Genomic DNA, 22381 nt, shown 5'->3' with positions numbered 1-22381 from the left:
GTTATCTGATTTATGAAGAAAAATGCCTGAATAAAATAAATTTTCAGCCTTAATGCCTGGCATCAGAAATAGAGCGTGTAGATTTTCCCCATGTCTCTGTGAGAGGTAGATCTTGTGTAAATCACTTGTGTAGTGAAGCAGACATCCACCAAAGACTGGCCCTGTGTTGAAGCTGCTCTTTCCCTTGCCTAGAAGGGCTGTATTTCTGTCTACGGGCAGTTAAAGACTCTGCCAAGTTAATCTTTCTAGTGATAAGGTTTGAAGCACTTTGGGTGAGGTTGTAATCCACCTTATTCCATGAAAAAGACTCTTAGATTGTGATTCAATCATTTGAGTAGTGTGTTACAGTAGGTTTAATTTAACAGCTGGAATATAATATGATGACTTCATTTAAATGAATTCATAGTTATAGAAAATATAGTCAAGATAGAATTATAAGCAATGAAATACTTGAAACGAGTCAATAAATAAATAAATGTTTCTGTAGCAGAGGCTGTTTCTTTTGCCTTACTAGTCTGGAAGAGATTGTTTTCTTTGTGCTTCAATTGCTTGTTACAGTGTATTGTTTCTTAGTTTCCTTAATATGCCTCTTGAAAGCTGAAATCAGTGCCTCCAAAGACTCAACATTCTTGTATTAGGGAGATGGCTTAGTTAATACAGTGCTGGATTTGTAAGCATGAGGACCTGGGTTTGATTCTTTGTTCAAAAAAGCTGGGCATGGTGGTGTGTATTTGTAATCCCAGCTCTGTGGAGGCAGAGGCTGGCATTTGTGGCCACTCTAACTTAATAGGTGAGTTGCAGGCCAGTGAAAGAGACTAAGGAACAACACCCAAGTTTGTCCTTTGGCTTCTATGTACTCTACACATGAGAGAGAGAGATATTGAGAAAGAAATAAAGAGAAAGGGAAAATGGATTAATACGAAAAAGATTTTTCTGTGGCTATGGAGAGGGCTTTCCATCCATCACCCCTTTGAGGAACACATGATTTGTTTGCTAGGGACTAGCTTGTATTGTCATGCCGTAAATGTCATCTTATGCTTACCCCTACCCTAAAGGCATCTTCACATCCATTAGTGAGAAGCTGCAGGCAGCTGGCCCCCTGTAGAAATGTCTGCTTTAGAGACAGGCATGGGGATGTGACCAGTCACTACCCACACTACTGATACAGCCATGGGCTCTAGCTCCTGGAAGTTTATTTATTTATATATATTTATATTACATATATAATATATATTATATATTATATATATATGTTATAGATATATATATATATTTATATATATATATATTTTTTTTTTTTGAGAGTGACAGACACAGAGAGAAAGACGAGGGAGAGAGAGAATGGGCGCGCCAGGGCTTCCAGCCTCTGCAAACGAACTCCAGACGTGTGCGCCCCCCTGTGCATCTGGCTAATGTGGGACCTGGGGAACCGAGCCTCGAACCGGGGTCCTTAGGCTTCATAGGCAAGCGCTTAACCGCTAAGCCATCTCTCCAGCCCTATTATTATATTTTTAATAGAAACCCAAGTTAAAAGTTAAACAGTGCCAAAAGGACAGAAGTTTATAGTAGATGTGACACAGGGAAGACTGGTAATACCCTGTGTTGATGAGCTGCCTGTCACTGATGTATAGATGATACTACAATTTTTTTCTAGTAGAAAAGGGTTCAGTTTGGGGAAAGATAATGATAACATAAAATTTTTTGCCCAAGAGGATATTTTACAGAGAGTCTTGTTGCCATGTATACCCATATTGTGTATACTTGTTACTTAATTAAAGCCTGTGGAGGTTTTCCTATCCCCACTTTTTTTTTGCATATAAAATCTTTACAGTGAAACAATTTAGCATGTTATAAATAAGAATATAAACATTCTCTTTAGTGAAACAGATTACTTTCTATCCTTAGGAGAAAAAAATTATACTTGAAATTATAAATGTATGTATTTTCTTTCCATCTCATTTGTTAGTTGAGCTTTTAAAATTCATTTTCATTCTCATTTAAAATAGCACAATAAGCTGGGTATGGTGGCACATGCCTTTAATCACAGCACTCTGGAGGCAGAGGTAGGAGTATCACTGTGGGTTCAAAGCTACCCTGAGACCCCATAGTGAATTCCAGGTCAGCCTGGGCTAGAATGAGACCCTACCTCAAAAATATAATAATAATAAATTAGCACAGTAATTTTTGTTAAGCAGACTGGGTTAAAAATCAAGAAATAAGCGGGCTTGTTTTCTTCTGGTGGCTTCAGAGCAAATGTTTCCTAACTTTTTCCAGCTTTCATCAGCTTTTCACATTCCTTGGCTTTTGGCCTCCTCCTCCATCATCAAAACCAACAGTGGCAGGTCATGTCCTTCTCATGCCAACTTACTATGACTAGCTGACTGCTTACTCTTTTAGAGGGTCCTGTTGTTTGTTTGTTTGTTTGCTTGTTTAAGAGAGGTAGAAAACTCTAGAAGCATGCGCCACCTGCCTTACATGGGTCCTGAGGAATTGAACCTGGGTCCTTTGGTTTTGCAAGCAAGTACCTTAACTGCTAAGCCACCTTTCTAGCCCATAAGACAGTTGTTTGAGGAATACTTCCATTTTGCCACATAACAATATTTACTGCCTCTGGAGAATGGAAGTGGACAGTAAAAGGAAGCAATTATCCTGCTGACCCCAAAGTCCTTATCAGATGGCTTTATTTTCTTTTTAATCTGCTAACTTGTCTTATTCTGATATTAACCTTTCTTGGATAATGGGCTATTCCTATATTTTATTTCATATTCTCTATCCTTCTTAATTCAGTGTGCCATGGAACCTTGTTCTCAAGTTCAGAATTGAATTTGACCTTTTCGAATGGATGCAGGCATTATCTGTATAGTTTCAGGCAGTCATAAGTTCAGGTGCAAAGATCACAGCAGTACTGGCCCTGTCTGTTAAAACAGAAAGAAAGGAAGCTGCTGGCAGCTCTGTTGCTTTCAGTGGGCTGCTTTGTATTAGCTTGTGGGGTGTATGCCCTGTTCTCAGAACTCAGCAGTGCAGGGTTTGAGCAACGAAGTTACGTTTTATCAGCTGAGGAAAAGCTGCCTGCAGTACTTCACGGGCACTATAGGAGCACGATCTCACAGGTAGGTGGTAAGTGGTGCTGGTGGGTAGGAGCCTATGAAGCGCACTGTGCTGCAGTTTCTGGGTTCTGTGTCCAGATGTGCCTGTCTCAAGGCCCATGCCCGCTGCTGATGTGTGCATTTGTCTTCTTCCCAGGTCCGCGCCCACCAGCTGGTCCTGCCACCTTGTGATGTAGTGATCAAAGCTGTTGCCGACTATGTCCGCAACATTCAGGACACCACTGACCTGGATGCCATAGCTAAAGATGTTTTCCAGCATTCACAGGTAAAAATAAAGATGAACAGAATAGGGCCTGGCATGGTGACATGGCCAGGTCTAGAGGCACAAGCTGGTGAGGTGTGTCTGGGAGTGCTGCTTGGCTGTCAGGCTACCAGGAAGAAGCTGTTGGTCAGAGTTGGAGGACAAGACTGCCCTGTATCTTTGCTAGCCGGGTACTCTCAGCCACTTCGCTTTACAGCCTTTCATCACTCCTGAGTTAATCGACCTAAGTTCTGTCTTAAAAAGCGCTATACACCAGAGTTGTGAAAAGATAAAACCACCCATGATTCAATGGTATTTTGGATCTCTGATTTGTTTGTACCTTCCTCTTGGAGCAAAGTAAGGCATGTAAATGAGCTCTAATAGAAGAGGTAAGGTTTGGGCTGGCACACCGTGTTTGTTTACTGCATCCATTCTACTTGCTGCACATAGTGGCTCTAAGCCCTTGAAAGGTCAGGCAGAGAAAGCTGGTCAGAGAAGTCATAGAGCAAGAACCCAGCCCTATGGCCAGCTGAGAATTCTGATTGCTTTAAAAGAACTTATTAATCTCTTGGGTTTTCCCTTAATATTTTATATCTTCCTAAGTTCTTATTCACATTCTGAATTTCAAAAACATGTTCATACACATAACCAATGGCATAACTAAAGTTTTTCTACATCTATTTCAGTCTAGAACAGATGACAAAGTTATTCGATTTAAGAGAGCAATTGGATATTACTCAGCGACTAGTAAGCCTATGTCATTTCATCCACCACATTATTTAGGTAAGTAAATATAGCCTTGCTGATTGATATGGGGCATAAAAATAACACAGCGGTCTAATTATTTACCGTCGAATCTTGTAGGTTTCTTCTTTGGAAATGTGTTTTCTGTACTAGTATGTGTAAGTGTAGTCCGCTTTATTAGTAATCTGTGAGGGAAAATTTCTGCATTTACCGAAAATGAGAGGTTGTGGAGACAAGCTGGTAGAATATACAAATATAGAAGGCTCTGTGTCTCTTGAATTCACTGCAGACACAGGAAAACCTTCATAAATGTTTAGCTCTTCTTTTGGTGCCCTTCCTTCCTTCCCTGCCTCCCTCTCTGTCTTTTTTCCTTCCTTTCTCTCCCCCCATCAGACTAGCAAAGCCTAAGAAGTGGTCCCCCAGCCTTATTGAACTTGTACTGTTTGTTTCATGTCAGCTGTTCAGAAGAAGGAACATTTGCAAGACTTTTGTGGGAATTAGATTATTGATTTCAAAAGTTTAATTCCAAGGTTGAAAAATGACCCTAAGAGCTGTCCTTTACTATAATAGGAGTCTCTTTTGGATTCAAGTATGGTACTGTCTGTGTGCCAGGCACTGAGGACACAGATCAGAGATGTATAGGCTTGGCATGATAGGTTAGAGATGGACAAGTCAATGTGGCTTGTTGAGTGCTCTGGCTAAAGGATGTGGGGCTAGAGTTCCTGCACTGCCTGGACATTACTTGCCCATCCTGTCTGCGCTGTGTTAACATCATAAAGGTAGTCACTACTGATAGGACACTCTGCATTACTCAGTTGCATGTTCTGTAATTTATTTTCTACAAACCAGTCAGTAATGTTTTAAAATTTAGGTTACACTTAAGCCCTTCATTCACTTCTTTTCACATTTGCCCTATACTCCCATTTCCTTGCCCCAGTTACACCCTCACAGCCATACCTGCTGACAACCTGATCCTCATCTGAGGCCCAATCTTTCTTTCCACAAATGAACAAAGCTGGCCTTAGCCTGGCCTTTGCACCAACTATTGTGCCTGGTGCTTCTTTTCCTAACCACCTTATGGTTGGATCATCTCATGTGTAAGATGCAGGCTTGCTTGTCTGTTCTCTGTAACCCTTTGCAGGCTCCTCTGCCTAATTGTTACTCTCCCCTTTTCACTTCTTTCTATACTAAGAGGGTGGAGACTAGGAGAACCGGGGCCTGTTTTGCATTCCCAGTGGATAAATTTAAAAAATCTACCACTAACAGCTTTTAAATTAGGGTTGTGAAATAATGTGACCCATTTGGGGATATTTTTGGAGAAGGAGCATGAGGTGTTGAATGGAGCAGGTATGCACTGTTAGTTAATGTCTTTGTCTGCTGCGTACCTCACAGAGTTTTTCACATAATTGTTCAATGAGATGATGGAAAGCATGAATTTGACTCTAGACTCTGTACCTGGCCCATCTGGTCCTACCACTTGCTAGCCTTGGGCTCCCTGTTCTATTAGAATGGAATCAGTATAGAAATATTAAAGAGAAAGTATATGTAAAATGCTTTAGTGAAGTGCTTGTTCAATGGCAGATATAGTTATAGGCAAAATGGTCAAAAAGGGTACCAGGTGATAGGATGTTGGAATGAATAGTTGGAATGAATAGTTAGAAAGCCTGATATTGCTCACAGAAGCGAGACAGGCATCTTTGAGTATCCCTGCCAACTTTGTGCTCCTCCTGTATATTATTTTGGTTTTCACCACTATACCAACACTATACCAAGATATCTGAAGCTGAAGTTTTTTTTTTTGTTGTTGTTGTTTTTGTTTTTTAAGAAAAAAGGTTTACTTAGCTTACATTTCTAGAAATTTAAGGTCATGGCATTGGAATCAGGTCTGCTCTGGTGGGGCCCTAATAGCAGATAGGATGCACTGGCAGTGCTATACTGTGTTGAGAGATCAATTACAAAACAGGAAGCCAGAGAGAGATGGAGTTTTCACATTCCCTTCCAAGGGCCTTATTCCCGGTAACTACTTCCCATGAAGCTCTAGTGTTGGAAGCTTCCTTCACCTTCAGTACCACCAGCAAAGACTAAGCCTCCAGCCCTTTAATCTTTGGGAGACAGCGAATACAATCTTTGTGACACCTCTCCCTCCCAATCAGTCTCTTTTATTTTGATATGATCTTTTCCTTCTGTTTTGATGTTCTTGTATAGGTAGTGTCAGGCACTGTGAGGTCATTGATTTCCAGGCCATTTTGTGTCTGGAGGAGCACATTGTAAGGAGTCCTACCCTTCCTTTGGCTCTTACATTCTGTCCAACACCTCTTCCGCAATGGACCCTGAGCCTTGGAAGGTGTGATAGAGATATTTCAGTGCTGAGCACTCCTTTGTCAGTTCTTCTCAGCACCATGGTCACTGCCATCTGAAAAGAAGCTTTTCTAACCAAAAGTGAGAGTAGCATTAATATATATGGGTATGAACATTAAGAAAAGTGTTTACTGGGCAGTTTGCTGAGCATAGTATATACACTTAGCCAGACAGCAGCAGACATTACACCCCTAGGGGAAATGACTACTACCCCTGTTGTAGGTTTTCAGTATCAGGGATGTATTCCCTCCCATGGAGGTCATAAGGTGCAAACCCATGGTCTCAAGCATGCTAAGCAAGCACTCTACCATTGAGCTGTAGATATGTTGTGGTATTGTTGAAGGATGAGACAAGAATATATTCAGGTCCACACTGTCTTTGTGCTGTAGATTCCAGAAATGATCTATTCTTAGGTTTTTTTAAAAAAAGTAATGGGTTAGGGAGATGGCTTAGTGGTTAAGGCACTTGCCTGCAAAGCCTAAGGACCCATGTTCGACTCTCCAGGTCCCGTGTGAGCCAGGTACACACGGTGATGCACGTGCTCAAGCTCAGGTTTTGCACACATGCACAAGGTGGCACATGTGTTTGGAGTTTGATTGCAGTGGTTGGACACCCTTGCGTGCCAGTTCTCTCTCACCTCAAGAAAATAAAAGTAACGGGTATAATGAGTAGTTAATTTTTATGTACTCATTGACTTAAACACTGAGAAGGACAGGCAACATTGGGAATGAGGGTGATTTGTCTTTTTTGTTACAGCATGCAGTCTGCTAGAGGTTACGAGGAATCATCACTTTGAACACAAGCACAGAAAAGACTTGTCCCAGTTGAATTCTCAGAATTTGTGGCACTCTTTAAACTAGTAGCTTCAAATCACTGGCAGAAAATTTTAACAGTACAGATACTAGTGTCCCACTAAATATGTAGGCACAAGCTAGTGCTCATGTACATTTAAAAAGCTACACAAGGGCTGGAGAGATGGCTTAGCGGTTAAGCGCTTGCCTGTGAAGCCTAAGGACCCCGGTTTGAGGCTCGGTTCCCCAGGTCCCACGTTAGCCAGATGCACAAGGGGGCGCACGCGTCTGGAGTTCGTTTGCAGAGGCTGGAAGCCCTGGCGCGCCCATTCTCTCTCTCTCCCTCTATCTGTCTTTCTCTCTGTGTCTGTCACTCTCAAATAAATAAATAAAAAATGAACAAAAAATATTTTTTAAAAAAAGCTACACAAGTGGGCTGGAGAGATGGCTTAGTGGTTAAGGCACTTGCCTGCAAAGCCAAAGGATCTGGTTTCGATTCCCCAGGACCCACATAAGCCAAGTACACAAGGTGGCACCTGTGTCTGGACTTCATTTATAGTGGCTTGAGGCTCTGGTGTGCTCATTCTCTCTCTCAAATAAATAAATAAATTACATATATATATGTATATGTATATATCTATCTCTACATAAGTGAGGCCAATGCCCACCAAGGCTAAAGAAATAACACTGTACCTAACTAGCCTTCCGTGTGTGGGAGTAAATAAGCTCCCACTGTAGCACTTGTTTAAGGGGCTAACGTTCAAAGTCCTGACAAAACCAAAAAACTGCTGAAGATGTAGACCAGCAACAAGAGGTATGTTGTTGGTGAGAATGTAAAATGATGCACTTTACAAGACAATTTGACAGTTTATTATAAAAAGAATTATGTTCTTAACATATGATCCAGCAGTCATACTTGTGGATGTTTACCCAAAAGATTTCATCTAACAGAGTTGAAAGCTTTATATCCACATGTAAATGTGCACTTGACTATTTGTGCCAGCTTTATTTATATCTGCCCAAACTGAATGAAGATATTTTTCAGGAGGTGAATTGATAAACTGTGGTATCTCAAGATAGTGGGGCTCTATTTAGCTCTAAGAAGTGAGCTTTTCAGCCATGGAAAGACACTGTAAGTGTATATTACTAAGGGAAAGAAGCCAATCTAAAAGAAGCTTCATACAGTGCAATTGCAGCTGTGTAAAATATACTTCCCTATTTCTATAGGAAAAGACAGAGCTATGTGACGGGAAAATAATAATAGTTGCCACGGGATACAAGGGGGGAACAAGGAATAGGTGAAGCATAGAGTACTTTTTTTTTTTTTAAGGTAGGGTCTCACTCTGGCCCAGGCTGATCTGGAATTCACTATGTAGTCTCAGGGTGGCCTTGAACTCATGGTGATCCTCCTGCCTTCCTAGTGCTGGGATTAAAGGCGTGCACCACCACACCTGGCACATAGAGTACTTTTAGGGTAATAAAGCTATCATGTGTGATACTGTAATGGTGACAAGTTTATTATATGAGTACTGAGCTCATTGCTATGTTCATTCCATGCCTATCACTGTACTGAGTGATGGGGCTGTCTACCACTGGTACCCTTACAGACAAGTGTATATAGGCTAATGGGGAAGTTAGACACCAGATGGTCCACTGAGGGCTATCATGATTGAATTAATATAATTAAATTAGAATTTGGTTGTTTGGGGAGGTGTTTGTGGGTACGGTATGCATACCAGAAGCTAGAGGTTGACATCTAGTGTCTTTCTCAATTGCTCTCTTGCCTTTTTATTTATTTATTTTGGGACAGTGTCTTGCACTGAAACCAGGACTCACCAATTTGGCTAGACTATCAAGTCCTGGTGATCTTGTCTCCACCTCCCCAGGGCTTTGCTTGCAGCAAGTGTTTGGCCCACTGAGCCATCTTCCCAGTCCTAGAGTTTGGGTTGGTATGTGTGTGGGTGTGGGTGTGTCTTTCTGTCTATCTCTCTGTCCTTTAGTTCTGGCTGAACTTCTGCCCAGATGACCCTAGTTAAGTATATAGCTCTGTCTCTCCCTTCCTACTTTGTGCATCTGGCCTTATGTGGATACTGGGCAATCAAAACTGGCTGGCACGTTTTGGAAGCAAGCACCTTTTATGTGCTGTGCCATCTCCCCAGCCCGAGTTTGATTTTTGATTAGTTAATATTGAGAGTGAGCTTTGAAAGTTTGTCAGGATTTTAGTGTGGTATCAATGTAGGAGGAAGTACATTCTGTGCAGAGGAGACATGTGGAGGATCCTGAGGTGAAGAGATACTATATAAGTTACTCTCCTTTGTTGGGACAAAATACCCAATCCGAAGCAACTTAAGGAAGGAACGGATTATAGTTTCCAGGGGAAACCCATCATTTCAGGAGTGACAGCTGGGGTCACATCAACAGGGAGGAAGTAGAGAGGTGAATGCTGAATGCTCAAGAATCTCAGGAGCTAGCTTTCACCTTTTTTTTATTTGGTCAAGGAACCTAACCCATGGAGTAGGTTCTAGGAAATCTCTGACAGACATGACAAAAGATTTGTTTCCATAGTGATTCTAAGTCCTGTCAAGTTGACAACCATCACAGTCATGGTGTTAGAATAGGAAGAAGACCATGTGTGGGGCACAGATGTATTTGAGGGACATGTACCACTGCCTTGGTTTATAGACTTGGAATGATAGGAATTCATTGGAATATTTCTAATTATGAGATCGTCAATGCTTGTGTAACTAATAAAGCAATGTATTTGTCCCTAAACCAATGTTGATATCTAAACTTTTTCATGTCTCTCTGGTCACATTCATACCCTTCTATAAATGCTGTCCTTATAACCTTTTCCTATGTAATTTTACCGTATCTACATTCCTGGGTGCTGAATAGTTTAATTGTCTCTTATTTTCACCCAGTATTCTTATTATCTAGGCTTCATTTTTGTTAAGTGGGCTTCATCTTTGACTACCATATAGCTTTAAAATGAGTATTAAAATTTGCATAACATGTAGTCCATAATTTATATTACATAGAACATAATATTTTTACCAATATGGCTAACAGTTGATAATAGATAAATTATAACATTTTAAAATGTTAAATTTAAAACAATTAGCATAGCTATTTATCCATTCTGCTGTTGATGGGAGGCAGGATTCAGACTGCTGTGTATGGCAGACAGCGTCACTGAACTTTTCTACACATTGCCTACTGTGGACAGGCTTTGGCATTCTGGGCAGACTTCTAGGTCCTGCAGTTGTCCATGTTATTTCCTGGTCTGACTCTACCAACTTATTCTGCCTATAGAAGTAGGCAGACCTTTAGTTATTCCATGTTCTTTTTTTTAATAATTAAAAAATTATTTTTTTATGAGAGGGAGGGAGGGAAAATTGGTGTGGCAGGGTTTCCAGCTACTGAAATAGAATTCCAGGCGTGTGTGCCACCTTGTGTGCTTTCATCATCATGTATGTCTGGCTTACGTGGGACCTGGAGAGTTGAACATGGGTCCTTAAGCCTCTCAGGCAAGTGTCTTAACCACTAAGCCATCTCTCCAGACCAATTACACTTTTACTTCCCTAATTACTAATGAGGTTGAGAAATTCTTAATGTGTGTATGGATCTGTAGTGCTTCTCCCATTAAAAATGCATGCTTAAGACATAAAAGAACATAAAGAACAACTGCCCCCATCTTTTTTTTCTTCTTCTTCTTCTTTTTTTTTTTTTTTTTTTTTTTTGTGGTAGGGTCTCACTCTAGCTCAGGCTGACCTGGAATTCACTATGTAGTCTCAAGGTGGCCTCGAATTTACAGTGATCCTCCTACCTCTGCCTCCTGAGTGCTGGGATTAAAGGCGTGCGCCACCACACCTAGCTAAGTGCCCCTCTTTTTGTCTTCTAATAGTTTTAGTTGGGGCTGGAGAGAGAGTTCAGCAGTTAAAGGCACTTGCTTGCAAACTGTCAAACCGTATCAGGCCAGGTTCAGTTCCTTAGTACCCATGTAAAGTCAGGTGAACAAAGTGGTGGCACATGCATCTGGAGTTGTTTACAGTGGCAAGAAGCCCTGGTGTGCCCATACTCACTCTCTGTCTGCCTCTTTCTTTCTGTCTCTGTCTCAATAAATAAATAAATATTTTAAAAAAATTAAAAAGGGTTTATTTGCTTGCTTGCTTGTTTATTTTGGCCTTTTGAATCTTCCTGCATTGAATTTTGGTTATGACATTTTTCCATATGGATAGCCTGGTGCCTCTGCACTTCTCAGGGACAGGCTGCCTAGCTGTCTTTAATCCAGTGACTCACAATACATGGGTCTGTATCTGATCCTATTGACTTTCCAGCTGTACTTGTGATATTACATGGCTACTTGTTGGACAGATCTGGCTATTTATTATTTCCACAAGTGGCCTGTTGTAGTCAGGTTCACTTAGCTGGCAGAAATCACCTGACCAAGAGCAGCTTTTAGGTAAAAAGAGTTTATTTTGGTTTATAGACTTGATGAGATGCTCTGCAATGGCAGGAAAAATGATGGCATGAGCAGAAGGTGGTCATCACCCCATGGTCAACATAAGGTGGACGACAGGAACAGGAGAGTGTGCCAAAAACTGGCAAGGGGACACTGGCTATAATAATCATAAGCTTGCCCCTGACAATACACTGCCTCCAGGAGGCGTTAGTTCCTAAATCTCCATCAGCTGAGAACCTAGCACTCAGAACACCTAAATTTATGGGGGCCACCTGAATCAAGCCACCACATTCCACCCCTGGCCCTTATAAACTAATAACCATCCATGACATAAAATGCAATGCATTCAGTCCAACTTTTAAAAGTCCCAATACTTAAAAAAATTTTTTTTTGTTTTATGTTTATTTATTTATTTGAAAGTGACAGAGAAAGAGGCAGAGAGAGCAAGTGAGAGAGAATGGGCACTCCAGGGCCTCTAGCCACTGCAAATGAACTCCAGACGCATGTGCCCCCTTGTGCATCTGGCTAACATGGGTCCTGGGGAATTGAGCCTCGAGCCGGGTTCCTTAGGCTTCACAGGCAAGCTCTTAATGGCTAAGCCATCTCTCCAGCCCCCAATATTTTTTTTTTTATTTTTTGTTCATTTATTTATTTATTTATTTGAGAGTGACAGACAGAAAGACAGATAGAGGGAGAGAGAGAGAATGGGCGAGCCAGGGCTTCCAGCCACTGCAAACGAACTCCAGATGCGTGCGCCCCCTTGTGCATCTGGCTAACGTGGGACCTGGGGAACCGAGCCTCGAACCGGGGTCCTTAGGCTTCACAGGCAAGCGCTTAACTGCTAAGCCATCTCTCCAGCCCCCCCAATATTTTTTAAAATGAATCTTAATGATGTTCATACATCCCATAATCAAGCTCTTTTAACTTAGCCATAATACCAACAAAATCCCCCCAAACCCATAATGGCACAGAATAAACACTCACTGCAAAAGATGACATTGGGCATAGCAAAGAAATATTCAACCAATACAAGATTTAAACAGAGCAAACATCAAACTCTGTAGCTCCAAATCTGGTAATTCTAACCAGCAACAAGTCTCTGGAGTTCCGATTCCACCCTTCCAGCTAGGCTACTCACAGTTCTGGAAAACATTGGGGCCAGAACTTTCCTTAGCAGCCATCTCATGGTCCTGGCATCTCTACTGGGTCTCCACTGCAATCCACGGTTCATCTTCAGGCTCCATCAGGTCTCCATGCAGGCATCCAGCAAACCTGCTTCATACTGCCAATGGCTGTTTCCAAACACAAGGCCATGTTGCAAACTCAGTGACCTTCTCTTTCCTGCAAATTTTATACTCCACAATACCAGGTATGGTGCCAATTTGTTAAGCCAGGAGGAAATAAAGCAGACTTTGAAGAACAAGACACTCCTTCAGCATTCAGGCCCCTTCAAAAGACTGCGTTCTTTCTGTTGTCCCAATGCAGGTCAGCTGGCCCAATCTCTAAGGTTGTAATCTCTCATGCATTTGCAGCTGAACGGGTAGCAGTTTCATCCAAAGATTTCTTTCTGTGCCATACCTTCTGCACACAACAGTCTGTTTCTATGCACTGCAACCCTGCACACCTTCTCAGGACATGGGCGTAAGAGCAAGCCTGTGACACAGACTGCTTCTAACCCAGTCCAAGCAAAGCTCTTTCTCACCCTCATAAGCCAAACCTCACAGTCCATAGTTCTTACTGTATTCAGGTCTTTCTTAACTGTGACCAGAATAATCTATCAAGCTGTATTTACAGAACTGCAAGGTGTCTCTTAGGCCATGGTTTCAAATCCTTCCACTTTTCTCTTGAAAATCAGCTCTAAAAGGCCAAAGCCACAAAGTCAGGTAAATGACACCACTCGCCTTACCAACTTTACTGTTGCAGTCAGGTTCGCATTGCTGGCAGAAATCACCTGACCAAGAGCAGCTTTTGGCTAAAAAAAGGATATATTTTGGCTTAAAGACTCAAGGGTACATCCAACAATGGCAGGAAAAACAATGGCATGAGCAGTGGGTGGATATCACCCACTGGCCAACATAAGGTGGACAAACCGGAATGCAGAATGTGCCAGACACTGGCAAGGGAACACTGGCTATAATACCCATAAGCCCTCCCCCTGACAAGACACTGCCTCCAGGAGGCATTAGTTCCCAATCTTCCATCAGCTGGGGAACACCTGAATCAAACCACTGCATGACCTGTGTTGATACTTTGCTTTTATATGTATTTTATGATTCTTGGTCTTATTTCGTAAGACTTAAGAGAGATTGCACATAGATTTTTTGGCATGAGCAGTTCAGGTGAATGATGTCTGTTGGAAGCCAGAGACTAGTGGAGGAAGAAGGAGCATGGTTAGAGAATAGTTTTGAGACATGGATTTTCAGTGTCTTCTAGAATCTAAGTGGAGATTGTAAAGAGGCAAGTGAACATATAGAGTAAAACAGTGGGAGAACTGAGTTGAAGGTCATGGTGGAGGCTCTATTGGTGTATGATGCTGGTGAGGCCATGATAGGTGGTGTGGAGTGTGAGAGCCTGAGTTGAGCCTTGAGCCACATCTGAGTGGAAGGGGATCGTGCAGTGCAGCTGGGTGATCTGAGAATGGCTTTAAGGCAGGCAGGATGAGGACCACTACTTGATGGAGTATCAGAAAATGGCCTAAGTCAGTCACTGTTGCTGGTAAAAGAACTCTCATACTTCATACCAGGCAAGGGATTACAGGAAAGACTGCATCTCGCTCTCCACTTAGTGCACCAAATGATGTAGAAAGGGTGGATGATCTGCTGAGTAGGGCCCTCCCAGGCTGCCTCAGCTTACTCTGTAAACACTGTGCTTTGGAAATAGGAGAGAAACTTAAGAAGGTTTAAGTTGATCAGGGGATGAGAAATAATACAGAACGAGTGTGGCGATGCCATGGCTGTGGTTGATGCCGGTGGTCCGCATGGAAAGGACACTTGCTTACACCTAACACTCACCGTGGGGATCTGCCCTGAGTCTAGCTTATCTTTCAGCAGGGTGGGCTAACCACAGGTGACATAGACTGAGGCTAGGGCTGTGAGGAAGTAAGATAGCTCTGCAAGGAAAAGGGACTAAGAGGACTACTTAAATCAGTGCTCATCACCACCAAGCACAGCCCAGTTAAGCGGTACCCCAAGTGCTTTTATAAGCAGGCAGAGAAGCAGTCTTTGTCATTATTCATTTCTGCTTCTTAGCACATCCCTTCTCTTGGCAACGTGAAATAGTCTTCCTTGGTTTAATTTTTTTAAGTGTTTTAAACAATTTTTAAAAATTATTTTCAAAGACAGAGAGTGTGTGAGAGAATGAGAATGGGCAAACCAGAGCCTTTAGCTGCTGCAAATAATTTTCAGATGCATGCTCCACTTTGTGCATCTGGCTTTACATGGTGTTAAGCTTTGTAGGCAAGCACCTTAACCGCTAAGCCATCCCTCCAGCCCCCCTTGGTTTAACTTTTACCATGGTTTCCAGTTTTTTCAGTTACCTAATTACTTGTGTCTTTTCACTTCCTTAGACTTAGCCTTCTCCCAGCTGACCATCCCTGAGATACTGGTCTTATACAACTAGACTCCTCCTAAACATTACCCTAAGCTTGGGTTCCTACCCGTGGTGTGGCCAGCCACAGGCTCTGAGTGCACATTAGCTCCTCTGGCTCAGTCTGTCTGACTTGTTTAGCCAGTCTTCTCCCTGCAGCTATAGCTGGACTATCCTCTATTTCTTCGTCTATGCTCCAGGCTCCATCCTTGCCTTTCTGGAAAATATCCACCTCTAGGATAATGTAACAGACTATAACAGAAACTCCTCCTGTGGCTTCATGCCTATACTTCTATGGGACAATGGTATTTAATAAATATGTTCAATTGAAATAAATTTACAGTACTTGGCATTTTTACTTTGTGGGAATAAACATTGAAAGCTCATGGGCTGACAGGAGGGATTGTATTGATTTATTCTTTGAAATAGAAAAAATTAAAGCTCTGTTTTCAGCATAACCCTAGAACATCATACAGCAGCACTTATCTGCATTATAGATTTTTTTAAAAAACAAAACACTTACTCTGTACTATCATGTGTTTTGTTTAACATCTCAGCAGTAATATGCCAAGTTAACAGAAGAGTCTTTGTACACTTAGATAGGAGTGGGGGCTGGGCTGTGGCTGACTTCAATTCTAACTTATTCTATTAGCACTGTTCCTTTAAACAGGCATCTCCGTTTAATATAGAGCAAAAGCTGGGCAGCTCAGAGTAGGTGTTGTGAGTCATGGGGGTGGGTCACGAAAAAGTGAGCTTTGGGGTCTTGGGAGGAAAGTCAGCAAGTATTTTGAAGGCTACTGATGGTTGCTGCTTTTCTGTATATTCCTAAAGAAGTTCATAATATATAACACAGTTATCAAAGCACTCTCTCATAGTAATTAAACATTCTTTCTACATTCTTTTCTCCTGTCTATGCCGTCTTTCTTTTGTATACTTTCTAACAAAACTCTGCCTCTCTAGCATCTGTTAGTAAAAAGAAGAGAATGGAAAACCACCCTATGTCTCTTCTTGTGACAGAGAAGGGAGTTCATGGTTCCACTCAGCTGCTACACATAGCATGGAGAACAAGAGCTGATTTAGAGGGAGGCCTGCATCCCCAGGAACAGTCCTGCATGTCTGCAGCCTTTAGTAAAATGTAGACAAAATTTATTCAGCTATTATAGAACTAACATATGAGAAATAGTGATCCACTTTGTGGAGACTCAAGAGTTTGTTTGAGGTCATCAATTGCAAGTGAGTTTTAGAAAATATTTTTTTATAGAAATCTTTGGTTTTATGTGATAATATTGTTTTATTTAAGGGTTTTTTTTTTAAAATAAACCTTTTAAAGGTGTTTTTAGCATGAAATAGCCAAAAGTAAAATTATAAAGAATGTACAGTTTAGATGATATCTTCTAATGACTACTGCTGTGTAATCAGTGAACCTAGCCTTTCATTTTTGTTATTCAGAAATTATGTATGTTATTCAAAACAGCTAGACATCGAAGGTAGGTTTAAGACCTTACAAAGTAGACTTTTTACAGTGATTTGAATTACAATGTTAGAGCCTGGCTATGTTTCAGAATCAGCTGAGATTGGGACTGTAACAGTTCCAGCAACTTTTACCTCATGCTCAAAGGTGGAGAATTAGTGGACTTGTTTCTTGTGTGCAAGGGCATGCATATGCAGTGTGTCTGTGTGCGTGTGTATAAATGAGCCTGTGAACACATGTGCTGGTGTCACTACCTGCAGCTGTTTATGCTGCAGCTTCTTTGTTCATTACAAAGGTGGAAGCCATGCCAAGGCATGTCAGTGAGAGCCAGGATCAAAGGCCTCTTGTGGCATTTTAGAGCTTGAGAGCTACAGGCCCTCAGAGATGAAGACTGCAGATAGAGGGCAGCTTGTGAGGCTCCTAATCTTCACCAGGAGGAAGGAAGTGAACAGTATTCTATGCTTCTTGCCTAGCTTCTGTGGCATGTGCCATGGCTCTCAGAGGCCATGGGTCTGCAGGGTCGGGGCCGTGTGTCCAGTACTATGCTTGCAGTCCTGATTTTACTCTGACTTGCACTGTTTAGGCAGTGTTCTGACAGGAGAGGGAGAGTTAGGAGGAGGCGAGAGTTCCTTGGCTGAGAAGAGTTGGTCCTATGCTGTGTTTCCCTTGCCACAGTGCTGTTTAGATCAGAGGCTAGTGAAGGCCCCTTGCTCCTTAAAGAGAACATTGAGTTCAGGGAGCTCTGAGCTTGGTTTTGTTCAATGTGTTTAAAAAATACTTTTAGGGCTGGATGGATGGCTTAGCAGTTAAAGCATTCGTCTGCAAAGCCATAGGACCCAGGTTCCATTCCCCAGGACCCACAAAAGTCAGATGCACAAGGGGGCGCACGCATCTGGAGTTCATTTGCAGTGGCTGGAGCCCTGGCGTGCCCATTCTCTGTCTGTCTGTCTCTCTCTCTCTCTCCCCTCCCTCTTTCTCTCTGTCAAAGAAATAAATAAAAATAAAATATAAACATAATTTTATTTATTTATTTGAAAGAGAGAGAGAAAATGGGCATGCCTGGGCCTCCAGCTACTGCAAAGTCCAGATGTGTGTGTCCCCTTGTGTACCTTACGTGGGTCCTGGGGAGTCAAACCTGGGTCCCTTGGCTTTGCAGGCAAGTGCCTTAACCACTAAGCCATCTCTCCAGCCTGGTTTTGTTCCATTTTTAAAGCAAGATGAGAAAGCCATGGCTTCTGGAGTTACCTGTTCAGTCCGAGTTTCTAAAGGTTTCTGACAAGTGGGACCAGCGACATTGGTGTCTGAAGGTCAAGGCACATGAACTATGAGTTGGCCCCAGAAATGTCCTAGGGAGATGATGTTCACAGTTGTCTTATTATTTTCTTCCCGTATTGATGAAACAGCCAGACCAAATCCGTTTGGAATGCCTGGGATGGTGCCACCTTATGTTCCCCCTCAGATGCTCAACATTCCACAGACTTCTCTGCAAGCAAAGCCCATGGTAAGGCTTCCACTGAGGGGGTTGTGGCTGAGGGCATGGAGGATACATTTAATGGCTACTAAAACACTTTATTAAATTCTTGAATTGATATATGAGATATTTATCAAATTGAAAATTATCCAGTAGGAGGGAGCCAGCCCAGGCTAGCCTAAGCCCCTGCTAGCATCATGTGCTTACCTGTACCCTGTGTTGCAGGCCTCACAAATGCCTAGCCCAGGAGGTGCCCCAGGCCAGGGTCCATACCCATACAGCCTCCCTGAGCCAGCCCTCACTCTGGACACGAGTGGGAAGAATCTGACAGAGCAGAACAGCTACAGCAACATTCCTCATGAGGGGAAGCACACGCCACTGTATGAGCGGTCCTCGCCCATCAACCCAGCCCAGAGTGGCAGCCCCAATCACGTAGATTCTGCCTACTTTCCTGGCTCTTCTACATCGTCATCGTCAGACAACGACGAGGGCAGTGGAGGGGCATCCAAGTGAGTATGCACTGGGGCTGGAGGCTCCCTTTGGGCTACAGCTGCTTGGTCACTTTTCTCAGGGTCTACTACAGGTGGGTCCTATGCCTATGATAAAAGAAGATTGGTCCTGCTCTGTGGGCTCTCCCCAGTGTCAAGGCTCACTATGTTAGCCCCATGGCTGGAGCTCCCAGAAACTTGAAGAAAGGTTTGACAGGAATGACTTGAGTGGCACTGCTGGGCCTCACGTATATCAACCTTGCCATCTGTAGCACTAACCTGCTGGCCTCTAGGAGAAAGGAACCCTGAATTTCCTCAGCAGCTCATAGGACTGTTCTTGAGATGGCACTGTTTGTCTGGTCAGAAGCATGGAAAGTTACCTGGACTCAGGTCAGAATTCCTCTTAGAGAGTTTTCATTTTACAAATACACAGTTGAAATCTGATTCAGGAAATTCTAAAGGTACTGTCTCCATAAAGGTATTCCGCTTCAAAAGAAAAATAGAAAAAGGATGTCCCCTTTTCTTTAGTTGAGTGCTATTGTACAGGCAGATGAACTGTATTCTGGCTAATGCTACAAAGATATCAGTAGGGCTGGTGGACATTATAACCATCTCTGACTTTAACATAGGAAGTATCAGAGCTGTAGCTTTTAGTGTATATGCAAGTCCTTTGGGGTGTGTCTTCCTGAATTCCTCTTGTTCTTTGCAGATCTGTTTTCAAATGGGAGCAGAGTTTTGGGGGGAGAGGCAGGAGGGGTTGGTTTTTTGAAGTAGGGTCTCCTTCTAGCCCAGGCTGACCCAGAATTCACTATGTAGCCTTCAGGCCTCGACACAGGTATCTTTCAACCTCAGCCTTCCAGAGTGCTGGGATTAAATGTGTGTTGGCATCTCCTGCTTCCAGAAAGATTGTTTTTTGGAGGTAGGGTCTCACTCTGGCTCAGACTGACCTGGAATTAACTATGTAGGGTAGCCTCTAACTAATAATGATTGTCCTACCTCTGCCTCCCAAGTGCCGGGATTAAAGGCATGTGCCACCATGCCCGGCTGTTTCTCCCCCACCCCCCCCCCCCCCCCACCAGGTAGGGTCTCACTCTAGCTCAGGCTGACCTGGAATTCACTATGGAGTCTCAAGGTGGCCTCGAACTCACAACGATCCTCTATCTGCCTCCCGAATGCTGGGATTAAAGAAGTGTGCCACCATGCCCAGCTCCAGATTGTTTTCAAACTAACCATTTAGCAAGATGATAGGTTTAAGACTGTTGCAGTTGCATTCTTGTTGCCAGGACAAGCACTCAACCAGAAGCAGCTTATTTGGCTTACAGATTCGAGGGGAAGCTTCATCATGGCAGAAGAAGCTGGCTCACTTCCTCATACCTCCATAGCAGAGAGAACACCAAACAGCCAAGGCTTTAAGTTGGCTCTTCACACACCTTGTAAAGCTGAACTCGATATCTGCCCCTAGTGGCACACCTACTCCAGCAGGGCTCTGAGGCCTGCTGAAAGACTAAGTCCAGTTTAATCAGAAGTACCTGATACAATGGGGCAGTTTACATTCAAAACACCACAAAGACCTTTTGAACCATAGTCTCTGAGCCTGGACCCATAAATCTGTGTTTTAAACAAGCACTCTGCTGAATTGCTATACATGAAGTCTAAAGACAGCTATCAGGTGACCCAAGACGCTCTTCTGCTCTAGATTTCTGAGCCACTCTCTGTATCTTCTCTCTTTCCCTAAATATTTAATTTTTTTTTAAATTATTTATTTGAAAGAAAAAGGGAGAGGGAGTGGGAACGGGAGAGAATGGGCATGCCTGGGTCTCCAGTCACTGCCAACGAACTCCAAACACATGCACCTCCTTGTGCTTCTGGCTTATGTGAGTCCTGGAGAATTGAACCGGGATCCTTTGGCTTTGCAGGCAAATGCCTTAACCACTAAGCCATCTCTCTAGCCCTTTTTTATTTTTAATTATTTGAGAGAAAAAGGCAGAGAGAGAGAGAGAGAGATTTTATTTCTTTATTTGCAAACAGAAAGGGAGGCAGGGGATGAGCATGCCACGGCCTCCTGCCACTGCAGCCGAACTTGCATGCACCACTTTGTGCGTCTGAGTTTTACACGAGTACTGGGGAATCAAGCCCCAGCTACCAGGTTGCGTTAGCAAGTTCCTTGACCTGCTGACATCTCCCCAGTCCTGTCTCCTTTCTTTTAAAAAACATTCAGTATGTCAAAAAGATATAAATCTATAAAATGTAAGCCTCTTTGAATAGAAACATTCTTTCTAAAGTTACAGATATTGGAAGCCAGGTTGAGGCGGTTACTTGAGAAGGAGGGCAGTGACTAGATGTTGAGGCTATCATCTTGAAGTGGGCATTCAAAAGACAAGTGTTACCCGTCTACATCGATTTAGAATGGGAGCTGATCTAACATTCTTCCCTTCTTCCTGTGTCTTTGGCTTCTAGCAGTTGCAAAAATTCTGGGCCGCTTATCCTGGGTCTTTATAAATTGCACTCCACCCCCCCAAGATTCTCATCATTTTTACTACAGACTGACTTTTTTAAATCATAGGCATTTATTTATTTATTTAGTCCTTTTTTAAGGCAGGGTTTCACTTTAGCCTGGTCTAACCTGGAACTTATTCTATAACCCTAGGCTAGCCTTGAATTTATGGTGGTCCTCCTACCTCAGCTTCCTGAGTGCTGAGATTAAAGGCATGCACCACCACATCTGTCAGACCTGCATTTTTATTATTTTCTGGCAGAGCATCTTGTTCCTGCAGTAGTAGAACATGAATCGCTCGATCTGAAGGGTAGTGTTTTGTGTCCTTGCCACATGAATTTTGTTTGGTGCACATGCAACTTCAGTCCAGAAGTTGGTCTCAAGTTGTGTGGCTCAGCAGAGATTTGTTTTTGCTTGAGTCTGCTTCTACATTTATTACAATGAGACATTGTTAGAAATGTGAGGAAGGAAGGCAAAGATATAAGGGTGCTTATTCCTGAAGCTTTGGGGTCAAAGCCTTGCTTATGGCAGATGATGTGATGTGTTTGGGTTTATGTATGTGCAGGGGCTAAGGGGACAGTGATCATAGTTCTCAGTGAGAATTATACCTTGCTGAATGCATTGTATGTTGTGTGTTATGTGCACCTTAGGGTGCCATGAACCCATACAATTGTCAAATATTTGTTCATAAAGATAAACTGGAGCAGGATGGATATAGGATGTGGGCTTTTTTTTGTCCCTACCTGGCAGGGGGGCCAGTGCTGCTTCCCAGAGATGTGCTGTGTTGTCTACAGAAGACAGTGAGCAAGGGCTGTCTGCAGGGGGCACCGTCACTTAGGCTGCAGGGTTATCCTGAGGAACTGCAGGTGTGCTGTGATGCAGCCAAGGGTGCGTGTACTTCTAGCTGACCCTTGGGGCAGACAAGAGCAGCTCATGCAGCCAGCATGCACTCCCTTTACTTGTTTATTGCTTGTCCAGTATTTTGGTTTCTCCAGTTAGGAGAGTGGTGTGGTGACTCCGCCCTACCTTCCTGTTGGAGCAAAAGTTTGGCAGTTAGGTTTCTCAGTGTGGGCAGGGCCTTTTTCTAGCACAGGTTGGAGATGAGCTGCAAGGACATGCTTGTGGTTCAGTTGGTGACTTCTGAAAAGGCCCGCTCTTTTCTCTAGCTG

The 22381-nt window shown here is 42.9% G+C and overlaps 1 protein-coding gene across 1 annotated transcript in view; it reads left to right on the top strand.

Annotated features, from left to right (window-relative positions):
* Fam120a (family with sequence similarity 120A) overlaps window positions 1–22381 on the top strand; it is a 122967-nt gene that overhangs the window by 49622 nt on the left and 50964 nt on the right. The window contains exons 4-7 of the mRNA XM_004652309.3: window positions 3244–3372; window positions 4035–4131; window positions 18163–18260; window positions 18456–18739. Of these exons, the coding sequence (XP_004652366.2) occupies window positions 3244–3372; window positions 4035–4131; window positions 18163–18260; window positions 18456–18739 (608 nt within the window). The remainder of the gene's footprint in view (window positions 1–3243; window positions 3373–4034; window positions 4132–18162; window positions 18261–18455; window positions 18740–22381) is intronic.

The sequence above is a fragment of the Jaculus jaculus genome, chromosome 11 (assembly GCF_020740685.1).
Source record: "Jaculus jaculus isolate mJacJac1 chromosome 11, mJacJac1.mat.Y.cur, whole genome shotgun sequence".
In the NCBI taxonomy this organism is placed as follows: Eukaryota; Metazoa; Chordata; class Mammalia; order Rodentia; family Dipodidae; genus Jaculus; species Jaculus jaculus.
The sequence above is the reverse complement of the archived record's forward strand: the minus strand, read 5'-3'. Positions and strand labels throughout refer to the sequence as shown.